Genomic DNA, 21,064 nt, shown 5'->3' with positions numbered 1-21,064 from the left:
CGAAAATGGGGTATAGTCACAAGTAATGAAAAGACCAAATTTTGAGAGAGGTAAGAATGGGATAAATGGGGAGGAAAAAGCAAACAAGCCAACTTTTTAGCCTGCCTCAAGCCAGCTTCAGGTTTTGCAAGACATTAATTGAAACAATTTATATTTAAAAATGCTCACACCAGTATTTGCACCTGGTCAGGCTGGTTATGCAAATGCATCTCTCTTTCCTGTTCCCTTGTCCCCCACACAGCTCCAAATCTGTTTTGCTGTTTATTTGCCTATGGTATCTTGACACAAGCCTTGATTATAAACTCTCTCTGTACAATGCCCTTGTCAGGGCCTCTAGGCTCTACAGCAATACAAGGTAATAAAACTGCACACTCATAGTTGCAAATACCAATCAGATAGTAGGGTGTCGCTTGGCAGGTGGAATTACTGGGAGGAAAATGTGGCAATTGCAGAAAATGCAGCCCTATTTATCATTTGAGCTTCCTATGCACCACACTAAGGTTATGTCTACACTGCAAACCTTACAACGGCATGGCTGCACCAGCCGTGGTGTTGTAAGGTGTGCTGTGCGGTTGCTCTTTATAACCGGGAGAGAGCTCTCCCAGTGACAAAGTAAAACCGCCTCTAACGAGGGACAGTAACTTTGTCACCTGGAGCACAGCTCCCGTTGACAAAGCACTGACTACACCAGCAAATTTTGTCGTTAACATTTTCGTTGTTCAGGGCCGTGGTTTTTTTATACCCCTGAGTGACAAAATTTTAAAGAAGACAGTGCAGTATTGACAAAACCTTAACTTTAAACAGTTCCAATTGGTAAGCAAAGCCCTATTAAAATTAAAATGTACATTTCTACTCCTTTTTCGTTAGCTGAATCTTTCTCCTTTCCTGCTTCTCTTGCCTTTAGTTAAGGCTACATCTACACTAAGGACCTTACAGTGGCACAACTGTACCTCTGTAAGGTCTCCCATGTAGCTGTTCTATGCTGGCAGGAGAGAGCTCTCCTGATGGCATAATTAAACCACCTGTAACAAGCGGCGGTAGTTATATCACCAGGAAAGTTTCTTCCACCAACACGGAGCTGTTCACATGAGTTTTGTCAGAACTTATGTCAGCCAAGGGGGTTCTTTTTCACACCCTGAGTGACAAAAAGTTTGCTGACAAAAGTTATAATCAAGGCAGGCAGGGGAAGCAGCATCATTACACATAAATGCCTTGGTTTTCAAGCAGTGGTAGGAAATGAAACACAGGGATAGTGCAGTGCATCCCCTTTATAGTGAAATCATGGTTTTTACAGAATAATTCTCTGTAAAATGAGGCTCACACTAACAGGAATTACAACACATTTAAAGAAGTTGAGGCTTTCATACTAATTCACCAGAAACAGGTTTTGCTGATAAGGAAACGGGGCTGCAGGAGAAAAAGAGAATTCTTGCAAACAAGAAGCAGCGTGGACAAGACTTGAAGCCAGGAACTCTCGTATTACAATCCCAACACTGACAATTATGCCCCATTGCAGGCTACATCTAGACCACGCCTCCACTTGCCGCTACCTGTGCTTCCCCAGCTAGACTGCTATTTTTAGTTCACTATCTTGAGCAGTGCTACAGCAAGTACGTCTACACAGGCTAGGAATCTCATCCCCAGCTCCAACTGTAGGTGTAGCCTCAGTGTCTCCCTCTGTGGGGGTGTTTCTAGTTACCTATCTCACAGGGGACTGTCAGGATTAAGTAGTTGTTGTAAGTACAGTGATTCAAATATGAAGAAAGGCTATTTTTATGATTAATGCATGAGGAGTTGGGAAATCTCGGTTCTATAAGCAGCTCTGCCAGATTTTCTGTGTGACCTGTCTAGTCACTTTGCTTCTTTGGGCCTCACTTTTGCAATCTGGAAAACAGGCAGTAATAATACTGATCTACCCACCCAATATTCATTAATATTAAGATTTGTAAAACACTTTGAACATTTTCAAGAATACACTCTGTCTTCACCTAATACCAAAACATCCTACCCATCTATTGTAATGAAAAGAAAAACAAACAAAAAATCCAAATACAACAGAGTGAGAAAAGTAGGCAATAAAGACAGGCTAGAAAGCAGTAAATGCTTAGCAAAATGGATGTAGTACCTCGCTGTGTAGACCCATATATCCCAAGAAGTCAGGAGGAAGTAAATTGTTCCATTGGTTCGATTATAGGCAAAGCTGAGAACTGATTGGAGCGGAGTAGGATAGGGAGGCGGCAGCACGGTACATAACTTTGTCCCATTATGCAGAGAGAAAATTCGTAAACTTAGGAAAGAAAAACAGAAGAAAGTAGTAAAAGGAAAAGGTTAATGCAGTGTTGTTGTTTAATTAAGACACAGGGATGACACTTCAATTCATCATCCCACAGTAACTTTAACGTCCCATGCAAACATCACCTTTTAAATGGATGGGCCCTGTTATTTTAAAGTGAAAAACACTATGATTTTTCCACTCACTCTATGTTAAAAGCTCTAATAAGGTAATTGTCATAAACAGATAGTTAAGAGTTAATAGAACAGAAGTACTTCATATCTCTTTTGCCTGTAAACGGTTAACAAGATCAGTCAGCCTGGCTGTCCCCTGACCAGAGGGCCAATCAGGGGACAGGATACATTCAAATCTTAAGGGAGGGAAGTTTTTGTGTGTGCTGTTAGTTTTTGGTTGTTGTTCACTCTGGGGGCTCACAGGGACCAGATGTGTAACCAGGTTGCTCTCCAATCTCTCCGATACAGGCTCTTATAAGTTCAGAATAGTAAGTACTAGGTAGATAAGGTGAGTTAGGCTTATGTTTGTTTTCTTTATTTGCAAATGTGTATTTGGCTGAAAGGAGTTCAAATTTGTTTTTTGCTGAAAGGATTTTAATTTGTACTTGTATACGTAGGCTGGGAGGGTATTCCAGTGTCTATAGCTGAAAGACCCTGTAGCGTATTTCATTATAAAATTTAACAAAGATAACTTTAACTGTTTTTCTTTCTTAAATTAAAAGTTTTTTTGTAAGGAAAAAATCTGGAAGTTTTTTTTCTGCGTGTGAGACCCCAGAGGGACGGGGTCTGGATCACCAGGGAATTGGTGGGGAGAAAGGAGGGAAGGGGGAGAAGAAAGGCTAAATTTCTCTCTCTGTTTAGGATTACTTGCTCTCTCAGGGAGAGTCTGGGAGGGGGAGAGAGAAGGCAGGGGAAGGGATTTCCTCTTGTTAAGATTCAAGAAGAGTTATGAATCACAAGAGATCTACCAAGGCTAACCAGAGGGGAACGCCTGGAGAGGCAAATGAGTGGGGGAAGAAGATTACTTTCCTTGTGGTAAGATCCAGAGGGTCTGGGTCTTGGGGTTCCCCGGGCAAGGTCTTGGGGGGACCAGAGTGTACCAGGCACTGGAATTCCTGGTTGGTGGCAGCGCTACAGGTTCTAAGCTGGGAATCAAGCTTAGAGGAATTCATGCTGGTACCCCATCTTTTGGACGCTAAGGTTCAGAGTGGGGAGTTATGCCATGACAGTAATGCACTTCAATGTTGTTAAAAGTTGTGGTGCTATTTTTTCCAGTAATGCCAAAATTTGAATGTTATAAACATGGGCAGGTACGCTGTTCTGCTCAGTTTGCACAATCTGGAGGACACTGATACTTTTTTTGTGTGTGCGCGATTTTCATTAAGAATGTCGCACAGGTATTTATTTTGACTGATATAACAAATCTCAAATACTGAAAATTTGTAACCCATATTGAGTTAAGCAAGCAGATGTCTTCTCTATTTGATTAGTTTGTTACTTTACAGTTTTAACAGACAGCAGCTAAAACCCTTTCAGATGGTTGAATGTGGTGTTTATTAATACACACACTTTACTGTTTTTCTATTGCAAGTTTATTACTGCCAGTGGAGATGAAATCCAACCAAAAACCTGGATCCGAAGCACCTCAAACTTTCATTAGCACACGTAGTCACACATACCTGTTATCAGAACCCATAGCTACCACCCTGCTGGATTTCCCATTGGCACCACAGAGGGACAGAGCCTTAATCTGACTGCTGACATGAGTCCAGAATTTGGTAAAATAGTTCAAGTCATACACATGAAGATTGCGGGCAGAAGAGCAGTACAGCAACTTATCCTCAGTCAGGCCCATCCAAACAATTCCTTCAGTGAACAATGATAAACTAAATGAAAGATAAAATCCCCACAAGCCACAGAAAATCATGAATTAAAGTAAGTCAGCAGCAAGTTACATCAATTACATTAGAGTCCAAGTTAAACTACATGGGACATTTTTCAATGTTGACCATGTTCAGCTAAAAAGAATTCTTCACACCATACTCAAATTCTGACAATTCCCTGGGGAACTCAGGGAGAAAAAAACCTGTAACCAGTTCCAATCAACACTGACTGCATTAGTGACCTTGGTGAATCTGTTTTGCGCGCCACAAAGATATGTAACGACCATGCACTTATATGACAAGTAAATACTGTGCTAATTCCTGCAGGTTACATAAAAATGTTACTGGAAATTATAATATTCAAGAGGACACAACCTCCATTTCTAGATCTTATGATAGCCCTTTAGAAATTAGTAAAAATGATGTATTTTATTGAATCACTTACCACAGGGATCAGCAACCTTTGGCACATGGTCCATCAGGGAAATCCGCTGGCAGGCCGGGACAGTTTGTTTACGTGCTGCATCCGCAGGTTCGGCCAATCGCAGCTCCCACTGGCCGCGGTTTGCCATTCCAGGACAATGGGGGCGAGGGCTGAAGGATGTGCTGGCCAGCTCTTTCCGCAGCCCCCATTAGCGTGGAATGGCGAACTGCGGCCAGTGGGAGCTGCAGTCAGCCAAACTTGTGGACACTGCAGGTAAACAAACTGTCCCAGCCTGCCAGCAGATTTCCCTGACAGGCCGTGTGCCAAGGGTTGCCGATCCCTGACTTCAAGTCATTGATGTGAAGGTCTCCTTAAAAATCAGTTATATGGTATGGAGCCATGCAACTACAGGGCCAGTACCTCAAAGCAGACTCAGAGCTGTATAAATTATTTATGCCTTGGGAAAAGCCACACTTCTAACACTTATTAAGAGATAAAGATTTATTTATTCATAACCGTACAACAAAATACAAGCCCATGAACTGTGCATCTTATTTTTTCTTTATAAACACTTCTTGCCCACCATAGCTCTTGTATAAATACTCATAGAATTATAGTAGAACTCACTATTAAAAGTGAACTCTTCCTTTAATGAATAAGGCCTGCGCTGCAAATACTTATGCATGTGTTTAACTTTACTCACCAAATGACTTTTTGTTTTGAATTTTCCATTAATTGTATTTAAAAAAATTCAAAAGGTATTAAATGCTTGAAATCTAAACAAAACATTTTGGTTTGGGTTTCACCCAAATTGCTGGTGAACTGAAAAATCCATTATTTGCACAGCTCTAAACAGAAGCTGTGCTGAAGAAATCGTCACCATCTAATGAGATGAGAATAGCCGAGATATATAACTTTCTATTTAGCAGGGTTTCTTGCCTTATGGCAGAGCACCTGGGCTTAGATCCTCAAAAGATATTTAAGGTGCCTAACTCCCACTGAAATTAAATCCATTAGAGTTAACTGCTTAAATACCTTTGAGGATCTGGGCCCTGTTGCTATGAGATGGTGAGCACCTCTTGCAAGTTTTGAGTACCCTCAACTCCTCACAGGTTCAGCCCCAAAAGAATTGGAAAATAGAGCCAAACTATGGCAATATCCTTAGAGGCATATAATCTACAAAGATAGTTATCTTACTCCTTAAAGATTCACCGTTTATCCTTTGAAATTCATCCAACATACCATAAAATGCTGCAAATTCTAATGCTAGAAATTCATTTTAACTTGATTATATTTCATGATTTGTAAGCAGTGAAACTAACATAAATGGTATGACCTTTTAAGTACCTGTAAAACAGCTCCATTGTATCCAGGGACCAGAGTTTCACTGTCCCATCCAAAGATCCAGAGATAAATAAAGACAAAGTGTTTGGATGGAGGAGGAGGTGTGTGACAGACCTTGTATGGCCATGAAACACATGCAACAAACAGCCCTGGTCATTCCAAGATTTTACTGGTTAAAATAAAATAATAACCATCAATCAATAAATGAGAATTAAATTATGACGAAGCCAAAATAAACTACACTTCTTTCTCTCTGGTTATTTTACTGAGGACAACACCCAAAACCTGATTATTCTTTAAACCCCCCCACTAAAACTGTAATTTTGCTTTTGATCTAACATTGTATTTTCTCTCCCAAGTGCTAATGATATACTGTACTGTGAAGAAATGCACTTAGTTAACGAAGGAAGTCAATTCATGAGAGTAATGAACACTATGATTTCAGTGTTTTTGATAAAACATCCATGACTTTACTCCTTTTCATCATGAGCATTCCTGATTTTCCTAATAATTATCATGAGAAAATCAAAACAGAGTGGTTGGGCATTTTCTCATGCTTTAGCCAGGGTACTGAAAAGGAGGCCAGATGCTTCTTTACTTGGAAAAGACTATAAAGTCTGGAAAGTAATGTTATCAATTACCATTCAGAATGTGCCTGCTTATTCCCTTGAGGGCCATATATTTTCAAAAGAAAGAATGATTAATGATAGAAAATAGTCAAATCAAAAACTGTATCTTATAGAGTTGGTAAGATGATGAATGAAAAACACTACTGCTTAGCAGAATTGCTACTTCAAAATTTAGGTTGACAGGACGTACAGTTGGGCCCAATCCTTCAAAGGACCATGTCCTTCCGTACCATGAAGCTGAAGGCATTTTGCATCTTTTGGGATGTGCTCAGCACCTTGCCATTATCCCAGAAAGTGATTCCTGGATTCAGTTCAGGATAATGCAAAGATATTTTTGGGAGATTAAATATTAATAAATAATGGATAAGCCATTCATCTGCTAAAACTTTTTTGAAATGTCTAGCAGATCTACATTCATAAAGCAGTCACACTTTCTATGTTGAGATTTATGTTTGGGTTCAGATGTTAACAGATAACATTTCTATTTATGAAAATTCAGAGAAACACAGAGGATGATGATAGGTAAGAGTGAGGTTCATTAATTTCTGCACCTGTTACTGCAAGAAATCGATTATGTGACAGAACACGTAGCCCAGATTTCGTGTTTCCCAGAGAGGCAATAACTACTAGACTCTCTGCCAATATGGCCTATGGAAAATTTCCTTCATGACTTCAAATGTGGGAGCAAGAATTGCTGTAGATAAGTTTAGAATTAGAATATCATTTATACACTGAAGCACTACTGCTGTTTTAAAATATTAGCATTATTGTCTCATTAAAAACATATGATAAAGTACTAAGAAACAAAGAAGTGTGACCATAGGCTCAGATGCTTTGTTCCTGGGTGCCACCTTACTTTCAGAGTCCCTGGAGGAGGTAAGCAAAGCATTGGAGTATGATGAATAGACGCAGGAGAGAATGGTACTTTGGTGGGCATTGGTTAGCTGAAACAGTATATTCCCTTTGGTATCATAGCAGAAGAGATCGCAATTAGAAAAGCAATAAAGTCTTTGCATATTGACATCAAACTCCATATTTGTACACCAGATTTGCTTCATGTGTGGGAATTCTGCACTATATTAAAAAAAACAAACCATGATTAAGACTATGGCAACACTACTGTACACATTTAAATAAGATGATAGTCATTTGGTTTGTGAAGTTTTTTGCATACTACAAGACTACACAGTTCATTTTATGAAAGCTGCTGGATATATTTTATTTTTTAAAAAAGCATGGTTTCCTAGAAGCTGGTAATGAGCACATTTCAATTTATTATAGTGTTCAAACAATTGTCTAATCATCGCACACACTAAGTTGGGAATATATAATGGTGTGTTTTAAAGGTTTTGTTGACACTTGTTTGGCATGGCACATAACTAACTCATAGACTCATAGACTTTAAGGTAGAAGGGACCAATATGATCGTCTAGTCTGACCTCCTGCACAATGCAGGCCACAGAATCCTACCTTTCCACTTCTATAACAAACTCCTAACCTATGTCTGAGTTATTGAAGTCTTCAAATTGTGGTTTGAAGACCTCAAGCTGCAAAGAATCCAGCTGCAAGTGACCCATGCCCCACGCTGCAGAGGAAGGCGAAAAACCTCCAGGGCCTCTGCCAATCTGCCCCGGAGGAAAATTCCTTCCCGACCCCAAATATGGCGATCAGCTAAACCCTGAGCATGTGGGCAAGACTCACCAGCCAGCACTCAGGAAAGAATTCTCTGCAGTAACTCAAATCCCCATCCCATTGCCATACATCCCATCACAGACCACTGATCATACTTACCTGCTGATAATCAAGATCAATTGTCAAAATTAGCTATCCCATCATACCATCCTTCATATAACTTATCAAGCTTAGTCTTAAAGCTAAGATATGTCCTTTGCCCCACTACTCCCACTTGGAAGCGTTCCAGAAACTTCACTCCTCTAATGGTTATGAAACCTTCGTCTAACTAAGTCTAAAATTCTAGTGTCCAGTTAGACCATTTGTTCTTGTGTCTACATTGGTACTTAAGTTTAAATAATTCCTCTCCCTCCCCTAATATTAAATATCCTCTGATATATTTATAAAAGAGCAAAATCATATCCCCATTCAACCTGCTTTTTGGTTAGGCTAAAAAGCCAAAGCTCTTTGAGTCTCCTTTTCATAAGACAGTTTCCATTCCTCGGATCATCCTAGTAAGCACTCTGAACCTGAGTTCCAGTATGAATTTCATTCCTTTCCTTAACAACATGGGAGGACCAGAACTGAGCACAGTCAGTATTCCAAATGAGGTCACTCACCAGTGCCTTTATATAACGGTACTAACACCTCCTTAATCTTTGCTGGAAATAGCTCGCCTGATGCATCCTAAAACGGCATTAGCTTTTTTAACTGCCATATTCAAATTGGCGGCTCATAGTCATCCTGTGCAATCACAATACTCCAAGATCCTTTCTCCTCCTCTGTTGCTTCCACCTTGATGTGTCCCCAATTTATAACTAAACTTTCTTATTATTAATCCCTAAATGCATGACTTGCACATTTTCACATTAATTCAATCACTATTACTATTACTACCATTTAACAGGTCATCCAGATCTTCCTGTATGGTAGCCCGGTTCCTTCTCCGTGTTAGCAAATACCTCCAGCTTGTGTCATCTGCAAAACTTATTATAGCACATTTCCACTTTTGTGCCAAGATCAGTAATAAAAGGTTAATAAAGATTGGTCCCCAAACTGATCCTTGAGGATCCACTAGTAACATCCTTCCAGCCCTGACAGTTCACCCTTCAGTACGACCCATTGTAGTCTCCCCTTTAACCAGTTCCTATCCACTTTCAATTTTTCATATTGATCCCCCATCGTTTTTTCCAATTAACCTAATAATTCCCCATGTGGAACCGTGTTCAAACGCCTTACTGAAAATCGAGGTAAATTAGATCTACTGCATTTCCTTTGCTCTAAATAATCTTGCACCTGTCTCAAAGAAGGCGATCAAGGATTGGTTTGGCACATCTACCTTTTGTAAAACCATGTTGTAAGTTGTGTCCCAATTATCATATGACGCTCAATGCACTTAACTACTTTCTCCTTCAAAATTTTTTCCAAGACCTTACATAAACAGAGATCAAAGACGAACAGGTCTTAGTTACTCGGATCATTTTTTTCCGTTTCTTAAAGATAGTGATCAACTATGTTCTGTGAAGTCAAGATCCAGATCGTCACAGTTACAACCTCCGAGTGTACCGATTCATAAAAAAATTCTTGCTAAGGGACTTGCAAATTTCATGTGCCAGTTTTCCTTTAATAATCTTGGATGAAGATTATCTGGGCCTCCCGATTTTGTCCCATTAAGGCTTGTTAAAGTTTGTCTTCTAACTGATGTGGTATATCTTACTCCATTATCACCTCATTCCCATATTGCATTCTCCATTAATCCTAAAGATCTCAATTGCTTATAAAGACTGAGGCAAAGTATTTATGAGATATTGGGGCCATGCCTACGTTATTCGACCTCCATCCATCCTCAGGTATTATCGCGGTCCCGACTTTTATTTTCTTCGTTTTCCTCATTATCTTCATATGCGCTATATGAACCTTTACTATAGTTCAATTCCTTTGCAGGGTCAGTCTACATGGCTTTTTAGCCTTTCTCAATTACTCCTACATGTTCAGACCACTAGGTAGCTTTCCTTGCTAATCCCACCCATCTTCCACTCCTTGTAGGCTTTCTGCTTTTTCTTAATCTCCTCTCTGAGATGCTTGCTCATCCAGCTTGGTATACAACTCCTGCCTATGGTTTTTTCCCCCTTTCTTGGGAGGCAGGCTTCTGATAGTTTCTGTAGCTTCGACTTAAAGTAATTCCAGGCCTCCTCTGCATTTATATCCACAAGTTCTTCAGTCCAATCCACTTCCCTAACTAATTTCCTTAATTCTTTAAAGTTAGCCCTTTTGAAGTCAAACTAACTCATGGAGTTACTGCTGGTGAGCAAGTCTGATTATCCCAAACAAATGCCAATAAAACTTTTATAGTACACCATCCCAGGCTAAATATGTTTACATAAAAACTATTTTAAAAAGATTACAGGGGTTATTTTTGTATTATTCTGCATGCAAAGCAGTGGTGGGCAACCTGCGGCCTGTCAGGGCAAGCTGCTGGTGGGCTGCTAGACTGTTTGTTTATATTTGCACAGCTGCCTGCAGCTCCCAGTGGCCATGGTTCACCGTTCCTGGCCAATGGGAGCTGCAGGAAGCGGTGCAGGCCTGGCCATGGCCATTAGGAGCTGTGGGCAGCCATGAAAATGTAAACAAATGGTCTGGTGGTCTGCCAGCGGCTTGCCCTGACGGGCTGTGTGTGGCCCGCGGGACGCAGGTTGCCCGCCACTGCTGTAAAGCCAAGAGAGCCTTACTTATAATAAATCCAAGTCTACTGGGTTCAGAAAGACCCATGAAACCACCCTAATTACATTCTTCTACATAAAAATTACACAAATTGAAAGTGCAAGATCTCAGTTTCCCAGGACTAGAAGCTAGTCCTTGATCCCATCGAGAACCTCTGAATATTTACTTTCCAAAGATATAAAGCTACTGTTTCTAGTTCTCAATGCCATATGTAAATGGATTGTAAAATTAGATGTTTATATATATAGAAAAGCTGACACTGGCCCAGGACAGAATTTACTTGTCCTGGGCCTCGCTCCAGCGTAATTTTTGGAAGCACATGGCAGGGGTGGGGTTTGAGGAATTTCACACTTGGGAAGAGAAGGGGAAATATTTTTCTGGCAGGATGATTTGGAAAAAAAACAAAACAAAACAAAAACAAAGACAAAAACCCACATGCAACCTGCTGGATGAAGCTACTTAGAGTTTCAGAATGTTGGAATAAACACAGGGGAGATGGATTAGTGGGCAGAGTGCAGGTGAGGCATTCAAACGTGCATGATAAACTCACTTAGCACAAGGTTTTGAATAGAAATCACACAGCTATTACTTGCAGGTATGCAGTGTATGTGTCTATAAATATTCATAATGTACAACCATTAATAAGAAGTTATATTAACATTATAAAAGCTTTCACAACAAAGATATACAATAGTTTGTCCTGGAGCTTGCTGAGAAAAGTGATATTAACACACATGCAAGTGTCACTTTTCACAGCAGACTTACTAGCTAGCTGGGAGGCTGTGAAAAATGATTCTTGTATGTTTGTTAATATCACTTTTCACAGACTCTCAGCTAGCTAGTAAGTCTGCTGTGAAAAAGTATATTAACAACCATACAAATATCACTTTTCAGAGCACTATTTTTATTATTGAGTCAGCAAAAAAAACCCCAACCAAATACACAAAAAAATCCTACATAAATTAATTATAATGATTTTGATGTGTATATGTGCATAGTTATTTGTTTTTCCAAAAGTGAACTAAGTATTTTAGGAAATTAAGAATTTTAGGAAAAAGTGTCAGTGGGGCCACCAGCAAGAATTGGTGGCTGCAGTCTGAGGCCACCAAAAAATCCAAAAAATTTGTTGTGAGATCCCATGTACATAGTCACTTTCTAAACTCAAATAATTAACATCTGTTTACCTGGGGAATAGCTTGTAATTGGACATGTGAACTGCATCAGAGTAATCTGTACTCTCTGTTTCTTTAAACTTCCAGAACTAAAAGAAAAAAAGAATACAAAGACAATTTTGCAAGCTTGATTTGATACTTGAGTCTAGAACTGGAAATCTGAATGTCAACTATCAAAAGCTGAATGTCAACTATCAAGAAGCCATTAAGCTCTCCCCTTATTTCCATACTGACAGACCTGAATGCTTCAAAAGACATAAGCCTAAAGTAAGAGCAGTGTTAATGAGAAAACATTTATGAAACTTTTAATTTGTTTTGACAGAAAAAAATTAAATTATGATCACGAGATAATTTCTTCACTTAAGAAATGCTTCTCAGCTGCACTGACTATTCTCTTTGTTCATCGCGCCAACCCAGCTATTAGTGAAACTAAATAAACCAGCCAATCTACAATATTTTTTCCTCATTTTCTTTTCAAAGTAAATAGAGTGTTGGTGAAAGGTGCAGAATTGACAAGTCTATAGACCTGTACTTATATATACACATAACAAGTATAACAAGGGCGGTGGCGATGCAAGTTTCAGCCCCAGTCATCTAATTGATCTTTATCCTGGAAGAAATCAACTCTAGTGGAGTGAGAAAGGTTTAGTTACCATAGTGCATTCAGACCCTTGATCTCTCTGCTGAGACTGCCACTAAGTTATGATAGTGTTCTTGTGATCTGGATATCTGACCACTAAAGAATTAATTGGCACAAGCAAGCAGTCATCAGATGGTAACATCCTTCAGTCACTATTGATCAATGTTGGGCTCAAACCAGTGAATTAAGTGTGAAAGTTCCCCTGATCAGTCCACCAAGGCATACTGTCTCCCTTTGCTCTACATTAAATTCATGCCTGTGCTTCCAAAATGTTGCACGAGACAACTCAAACCTCATCTGAGGTATTCCCTTACCTTTATGCCTTTGATTCCTCCTGTAATGAGTTCATCGCTCACAGGATTGAATATCATAAGTGTCAACAGACGTGACTCCACGTTCTCTACTGAGCAGATCTCTTCATAATCCTTATTATACACCTTATGAAAAGAAAAGTGATGTTCACAAAGCATGTCAAAAAGGCTGTGGGTAATTAAGGCCCTGATCCAGCAAAGCATTCGAAGTCATCTCTTTCTAGATTTAGGCCTTTGAGAGCAAGGACATAATTCCCCAAAAGATATGGTACAAAACTTTTCAGAAACTTTGTCCTCATTAACAGACTATTTATTTGAATTTTTAAAATTAAATTATAAACAACAAATAAATGCGCATCATCCCCCACTGTGAATTCACAAATGGCAGGAATTATAATTTTTAACCCTTTGTAAACTTCACTGTAGCGATGGAGAAAATTAGAGACATACATTTAATGGAGATAGGCACTTATGGGCTAATTTGGGCTATATTTCTATCAATATATAGCTCCTCCATTGGTTTTCAACTATTATGATGACACAAATCCTAAAATACTTAAAATAAATTAGATAGATTAATCTAAGCTAAATAGATTCATCACACAAAGTGATGAAAGCCATATTTCTCTCACAGTAGTTCTACTAAATTTGTACTGCTTTCCATGCCAATAGTGGATGCAAAAATCAGCCACTCTTTCTCCTTTAAGAGTCTGTTGTTTTCTTGCAATGTGTAATGTCATACTAAACATCAATGGAACTAGTTTAATAAACTATGATGAGAGAAACAACTGGGTCAATCTGTTGGCACAGTGATAATGCTGAGCTTTGCTACACAGTTAAACTGAGTTTGCACCTTGAACACAGGCTCTTGATTTTAAAATGGCAGAGGTGCAAATACTGCAGAGCAGAAATAAACAGCTCAAGAGATGTAGAAAGTGGGGGCAGAATGAATTTGTATTACTCCAACAGCAACTTCGGTTGGACTATTGGACAGTCAGAGGAGGGAATCTGAACGGTCTGTAATTACTCTGCCCTATCCCCTTGCTGCCTAAATCCTGGATACTATGGTCCCAAATAAGGGATTTGAGACTCCTCCTTCATGCATGAATAAGTTTAAACTGCCAACAGAACTCACCAATAAACTCAAAATCAAAATAGCTGAAAAAAATAAACACAGCAAATAGTAGGTGCTTTTACCTTAAGTGCATAGTCTCTTCTCAGTACAAAGTAAACATTGAATTTTTCACAGTAAGTGATGCTTCTCACTATGTTGAATTGGTACTTGTGAAAATCCATTTCCCTTTTAACTAGAAAAAACAAAAACCCAAAAATACAAAATCAAAACACAAACTGAAACAATGTCTAATCAATCACTCGTGTTCTTTTTCAGCGCAGACTATCTTATAAAGTAGAAAATTTTGGTGCAGGTGAAAAATTGCCTACTGTTTTTTAAAATTTTTTTTATTATATATATATACATACATATACATATACACATACACACAAATATATGTATACACACACACACACACACACACACACACATATATATATCCTACTTATCTTAGCAAATTTACTTAAAATAGCAAACAAAAAAAGTAATTTACATTTCATCAGTATTTTTCAAGGCTTCTCCCACTGTTTTTCAGACACTGGACTACACTTTTAAAAACCACCTCCCTACCTTCTCCCTATCTGATTGGAACTATAGTGTCTCAGATACCATTATAAGGTAACCTGGAACTGAGGATGTTTAAAGGTGACCACTGAAAAAACACATGCAAATTACAAGTTTGCTTGTGCATTTCAATCTTTGAACATACAATACCCATTTCTATGCATGCAAAGGTGTGTTTCTAAAAAACATATACATTTCGCAGGCACAGATAGCATGGCCATTTAAAAACATGGATCTTTTGGTTTGAATAAGACTATTCCTCCCAAATGGTATCCTGTGGCAAGTTCTTGCAGTGCAGTAACAATCTCTTGTAACAGGACAGTCTGATAACCACTGTTGCCACATAAATTCTTATGAAAGTTTGAATTCTTTCCGAGCCATGCTGCAGTTCCCATATTTTGATTGCTTATTCTCAGGAGCGGCTCTAGGTATTTTGCCGCTCCAACACAGCAGGCAGGCTGCCTTCGGGAGGTCCCCTGTCCCGTGGATTCGGCGGCAGCCTGCGGGAGGTCCACCGAAGCCGCGGGACCAGTGGACCCTCTGCAGGCATGCCGCCGAAGGCAGCCTGCCTGCCGCCCTCGCAGGGACGGTAGAGCACCCCCCGTGGCTTGCCGCCCCAGGCACGCGCTTGGCATGCTGGTGCCTGGAGCTGCCCCGGCTTATTCTGCACTAAGTAACATTGGCAAAGCTCCCATAAACACCAATGGAAGTTCCATGCACTGAATGAATGAAGAACATGCTGTCACACTGCATACCTGAGTTGTAGACTGCATTAAAGAATTCTGCCCTGTGAGTTTATTGTTGGATCTATGGGGAAGAAGACTTAGTTTGGGAGGAAAGAAGTCACATCCAAAAAAAGAACAGAAAATGAAAAGTATGACTTAGGGTTGGGGCAGAAACCATAAATTACTCTGTGTTTGTAAAGTATCAAGCATAATAGCACCCTGATCCTAACTGGGGCCATCTAGGCACTACTGCAATACAAATAAATAAATAACAATACTAAGTAGTAGTAGACTATCACTGAACACTTTCCCCAATAGGCAAAAAACTCTTCAAATTCAGGGTTATAATAATCGGTTTTATGTTGTAATATTGATATATTTTAACAGTTATTACTATAATCATAATAAAGGATAATAACCCTAAGAGCCACAAGGGACACTAAATTGTTTTTCAGTGGAAATTATATTGAAATTTTAATGACATTTATTTTAAAAATCATTTTTATTAAGCTTGTTACATTGTATTTTTTCTTTAGTGCTGATGGAAGGTGATAGATTAAAAAAACCTAGAGACTGAAGTCTTCTTTCTATAAAATAGGTGCAATATGAACAACACAGCAATGGAAGTTTTCTACACACTGCCCCAATACTGCACCTCAACAACAAAGGGTCAACATCTACGGGCAACTGAATTCTTCAATGTCTTTGGCCCATCCAATCTATGGTGTCTCTATTGAAATTATTGTCAAAGGAGCCAATTAATGACAATTGAAGTAGCTAGTGAAAGATGGACACCTGTCCCCTGCAAACTGAACTCAAGTCTCCCAATTCATTTCAACGAAGGGTCATCATATGGTAACAATTTCAGGCCATTTGCTATTAAGTTAACAGTTCAGCCCAGGTTGATAAGTAAAATATTCTGTTACCCTGTTTCTAATTTCCTGATCCCATCCAGTCCCCTCAATAAATTTCAAAAAACAAAAAACCACAGTTATGAATTCTGATGTGCAAACAAAACCAAGAGGAACCAAAGCCTACTCATATATGCCGCTTGTAGGTAATGAATAGTATACAATAGTATACTGCAGTCCAAGGGTTTTTACATGGAGGCAAATGAGCGTAAACCAAAATGAACTGAACAGGAAGATGATCACACCAGGAAAATACATCCTGACTACAAAACAGAGTTTGGACATTTGCTACATCTTTAATCTTTTGTGGAGTTCGAGGCAGACTGACCTCTTGAGCCTGACAGATAAAGCTCTCTCTCACCTACAGTCTTAGAAGCAAATAAATCCAAGCTGAACAATCCTTTGCCATCCACGAGGATCAGTCTTCTAGTCTTGCTGTTGTAGGTCACTAAACAGAATTATGAAGAGGACAGTTTCACTGCTTGACTGTGGCTAAATCTTCTAGGAATGTTGGAGCAAAACATACTATTGTGTTACTGAACTAACAACTTTCCCCTAGCATTATTTATGAACAGCTGCAGCATTTGAGGTAAGATAGAAGAACAAATTTATCTTTAAGATGTTCAGAAGTGTTGGACTAATATATCTCAGTTTTATACCTTAAAATGTTTCATTGAACTTGGCATTTACTTTAAACCAGCAACTAAAGGTAAGCAAAACCAAAAAAAAATCTTTTGAATTTATGGCATTTTTGTCATTACTACTATACATAATGTTTATAAAGAGAAACGCTCTCATTGGCATGTATTAAATCAAGGCCTCAAACTAGATATCAGTGGACGGCTTGTTTTTATCTTGCACGGGCACCTTATAAAGATTTAATTTAAACTTGGATTATATCTATAGGTCCATTTTCAAGAGGTTATGCCAAGTGCTAGCAATGCTGCATTTATAGGGAGTTGTTTTGCTGGGCTAAACACCAGCAAAACACTTTGTTAATACAGAAGTAAAATTCTCCTTTTTCCATATATCTGTGGCCTCTTCCTCTTGTCAGATTCACTTCCCCCACACCAAATGCTTCAGGATATTTTTCCATCATCATATTGTCAGACTTAGGTTTTCCTTTTTATTTAAATGTTCCTCTATCCCCTTTTATTTGACTAGAATTTGCTGCCTCTTACCTCCTACTATATCTAATTGTTGCTGGGTAAAGCTTTTAACCAAGTAGAGTCCAAAGGTAAGAAAGCAAATGGCCTTTGCAGTTACTTCTTTTCCTGCAATTCTGCAATAGGAAGAATGATTATTATTTTACTATTTACAATTGTACAGGATATCAAAGGATAACTGAAAAGATGGCAACAAAATGTGGCAGTCAGTAATGGAGTACATTTTAACCAAGGGTTGTAGTAGATTCTCTATCACTGACCATTTTAAAACCAAGATTGGATGTTTTTCTAAAAGATATGCGCTAGTTCAAATAATAATTAATTTTGGAAAGTTTTATGGTCTGTGTTATGCAGGATGTCACATTAGAGGACCACAATGGTCCCTTCTGGCCTTATATCTACAAATATCCATTCTCATTTCTCTTTGGGTGGAGATATTCTCTGGCGCTTAGTTAGAGCCCTGAAAAGCCTTCTGTTTCACCCTCCCTATCCTGGAACCCACAATCCTTCTAAGCAGAGCAGGATGAGACTGCACTTTGTAGCTCGTAATTCAATTGTCTTAGCCACAAGGGCACTGTGGAGCCTTTGAAGCATTCCAGGCTTGTGGAGAGATCAAACATTGGACTGAAGACTCCATTCTGGTTCAAGTAAAGCATTATTGGCCCAATTTTAAGAAGCATTTAGTACTCAAAGCTCCATCAGAAGACAGTGGATGTTCAAGTCCTCTAAAAAAGCCTGTATCTCATCAGGGAACTGGACCAGCCCGTCCCTCATCTCTATATATACGTACACTTCCACTGTCTCTCTTAATTTCTGGTCATCTTCTGATACATTTATATCATCTAGAAAAGATAATCTTCACAAAAACAAATTAGAATTAGGTTATAACAATGGGTAGTTTAAATAATATATTTCAATTTATTGAAACCCAAAGTCCCTCCAGGAACTCCAGAGACAAATAATCCCCCTGTGAATGGATTTTTCACCTTAGGTTTTTGTCATTAATTTTTTCAGCTCTATTAATTGTTAATGATTGCCATAAGAAGCCCACATTTATTATATCACCCCAGTCCTCTAACACTTCTGACCCAGGAAGGCTGGATGGAGATCATTAGGAGCTGAAGCTGCTCTTTAAGCAGCCAAAAGAGTCATTACAGAGAAATACACTTCCCTCCTTTTAGAAGTTTAATAGCTTCTACAGTGCTCTCAACAACTGCTTCCCTGCAGAATCCAAGGCCAGAAAAAGGAACCAAACTGAGGTTGCATGAAGACAACAAACTAAGCTGTTTCTGTTTCAGCCAGTTTGCATATCTACGTGATTACCGTATTTAAATACTATATTTAAAAGATCATCATCATCAGGATAAAATATGTTCACTCACTGTTACACAAAGTTAGCAGTTTTATACGGATCTCAGAAATATGTTCGATTCATTGTTAAATCATACTCGTTCAAGGTAAATTCATAGCAATCCAAAAAGGACAATGAGAATATGTTACCATTTTCTTAATTGGCATGTTGATTCTAGCAATCAAATTCACCTTTTCCTGCAACTCATTGCAGCATCTTCATTAGGCTTTTTAGTAACAGAACTATTGATTGATTTGTCTAGTTCCATCTGGGAAAGTTGTTAGCCAGTAAACGTGGAACTAATCAGACAATTGGGAAGTTTCTGTCTGATTTCTGGTAGTTTTCTCTCCGTTATTAACCCACAGAAGGTTAGTCTGAAATTGAAAAGTAAAAATGTTAGCTTACATAGAGAAAACGGGATTTTCTGCCGAATGAAATAGTTGTGGGTGCTCAACCTGAGTCCAATTTTGAGAAGTTATGTTATTATTTGTATTGCTGTAGCAAGTGCATGACAGCTAGAAGTGCTCAGCACCTTTGAAAAATCAGGCCCAAGGTGTCTCAGGCACTCAAAATCAATGGCCTATTTAAAAAATGAGGCTGCAAGTCTTGCCCAATCTCACATAAGAAGTCTGTGCCAGAGATAAACACAAAACCAAAGTATCCTGACCTGAGTCCTGTGCCTTAACCAAACCATTCTCCTCTCCCCAACTCCCCATCCTGCAGTCTGACCACATGGGCCAACCTCTTTGCCCAGGTGGAACTCTCTTGACCTGAATGGCCACTCTGCAAAGATCAGCCAGCAGGCCTAGGGCTTTAGTCATCCCTGTTTAAGATTCTTTCATTCCTTTTAAGTTCTTTTTGTCATCTTAAAAGAAAAATCCAGGAAAAAAGGTACAGTAATTTCTCAACAGCCTTTAAACAGGCTCTCACATACTGCTAATGTAGATTAGTTTCTGGCTATCACCAAGAAATTGTTTTCAGTTACATAGGGCTCTTAACACTTATACACTATTTTATATCTTAGGATATAAATACATTAAATGATCATCTCAACACTCTTATGAGTTAGAAAAGTGTCATTATCTCCAGAGAGGTGAAATGACTTCCACAAAAAGTCACCCAGCCAATCAGTGGCAAATTCAGGCACAGAGAAATCCCAGGCATATTGCTCTTGACCATTTAACTCCTCTGCTAAAGATTGGGGGTGGGGTGGGGGAAGAGAGGATAGCCTGATAGTAAATACTTTTCAATCCAACTTTCATTTTCCAGTCTCCTGCTCCCCAGGCCAGCAGGGATCTGGAATGCAAAGAAGCTGCCACTCTAAGCAATCAAGGAGTGACCTGCATAATCCTTCTCCTTCCAGCTGGGAGGGGGATCATCAACCGTCAATTAAAATAAACTTTAAAAGAGTGATAAAAATATAATAGAGCAATGGTGGCTGTTATGAGAGGCCTGGAAGTGGCAGTGGAAAAGTGGGAAGGAAACAGAGATTCAGAGATGTGTTTGAAGAAGAGGGAGGTGCTTGCTCTGCTATTGGCAGTGGAGATTAGGTAGATGGGAGGAAGGGTTGTCCTTCCTGGGGGACTACTAAAATGGACAGAAAACTGGAGGAACAGGAAGGATCTTCACAGGGGACAAAGAGAAGAGAAGCTGGGGGCTATTGCTCTGGAGGAATGGGGGAAGGTAGATGAGATGCTGGAACTGGAAGGACAGGGACATTCTTGCTCTGGAGGGGGATGAGGGTGAGTAGATGGGAGGCTGGAGGGGCACTAGGCTCTGGAGGGGGTTGGGTGGTAGGTAAATGGCAGGCTGGAGGGGCCATAGGCTCTAGAGGAGGATGGTAGGTAGGTTGATGGGATGCTGGAGGGGCAATGGGCTCCAGAGAGGGAAGCGAGGTTGGGGCAATAGGCTCTGGAGGAGGATGGGGGTAGGTAGGTGGGAGGCCGGAGGAGAATGGGGGTAGGTAGGTGGGAGGCCGAAGGGGGATGAGGGTAGGTAGAAGGGAGGCTGGAGGGCAATAGACTCAGGAGGAGGATGGGGGGTAGGTAGGTGGGAGGCCGGAAGGGAGTGGGGGTAGGTAGAAGGGCACCAAGGGGGGGAGGGGGGTAGGTGGGTGGGAAGCCGGAGGGCAATAGGCTCAGGAGGGGGATGG

At 39.6% G+C, this 21,064-nt stretch overlaps 1 protein-coding gene across 1 annotated transcript in view; it reads right to left on the bottom strand.

The window, feature by feature from the left end:
* LOC116827097 (uncharacterized) overlaps nt 1–21,019 on the bottom strand; it is a 56,622-nt gene extending 35,603 nt beyond the window's left edge. Inside the window, exons 1-11 of the mRNA XM_075073325.1 lie at nt 19,104–21,019; nt 18,352–18,417; nt 17,577–17,677; nt 16,724–16,843; nt 14,279–14,388; nt 13,085–13,207; nt 12,143–12,219; nt 7,423–7,640; nt 5,941–6,106; nt 3,966–4,172; nt 2,126–2,287 (exon numbers count right to left, since the gene is read on the bottom strand). Of these exons, the coding sequence (XP_074929426.1) occupies nt 2,126–2,287; nt 3,966–4,172; nt 5,941–6,106; nt 7,423–7,640; nt 12,143–12,219; nt 13,085–13,207; nt 14,279–14,388; nt 16,724–16,843; nt 17,577–17,677; nt 18,352–18,417; nt 19,104–19,180 (1,427 nt within the window). The 5' untranslated portion in view covers nt 19,181–21,019. The remainder of the gene's footprint in view (nt 1–2,125; nt 2,288–3,965; nt 4,173–5,940; nt 6,107–7,422; nt 7,641–12,142; nt 12,220–13,084; nt 13,208–14,278; nt 14,389–16,723; nt 16,844–17,576; nt 17,678–18,351; nt 18,418–19,103) is intronic.
* Between the last annotated feature and the right edge of the window lie 45 nt (nt 21,020–21,064).

Source organism: Chelonoidis abingdonii, chromosome 17, assembly GCF_003597395.2.
Source record: "Chelonoidis abingdonii isolate Lonesome George chromosome 17, CheloAbing_2.0, whole genome shotgun sequence".
Taxonomy (NCBI): Eukaryota; Metazoa; Chordata; order Testudines; family Testudinidae; genus Chelonoidis; species Chelonoidis abingdonii.
Note: the sequence above shows the minus strand (reverse complement) of the source record. Positions and strands in the feature narration are given on the sequence as shown.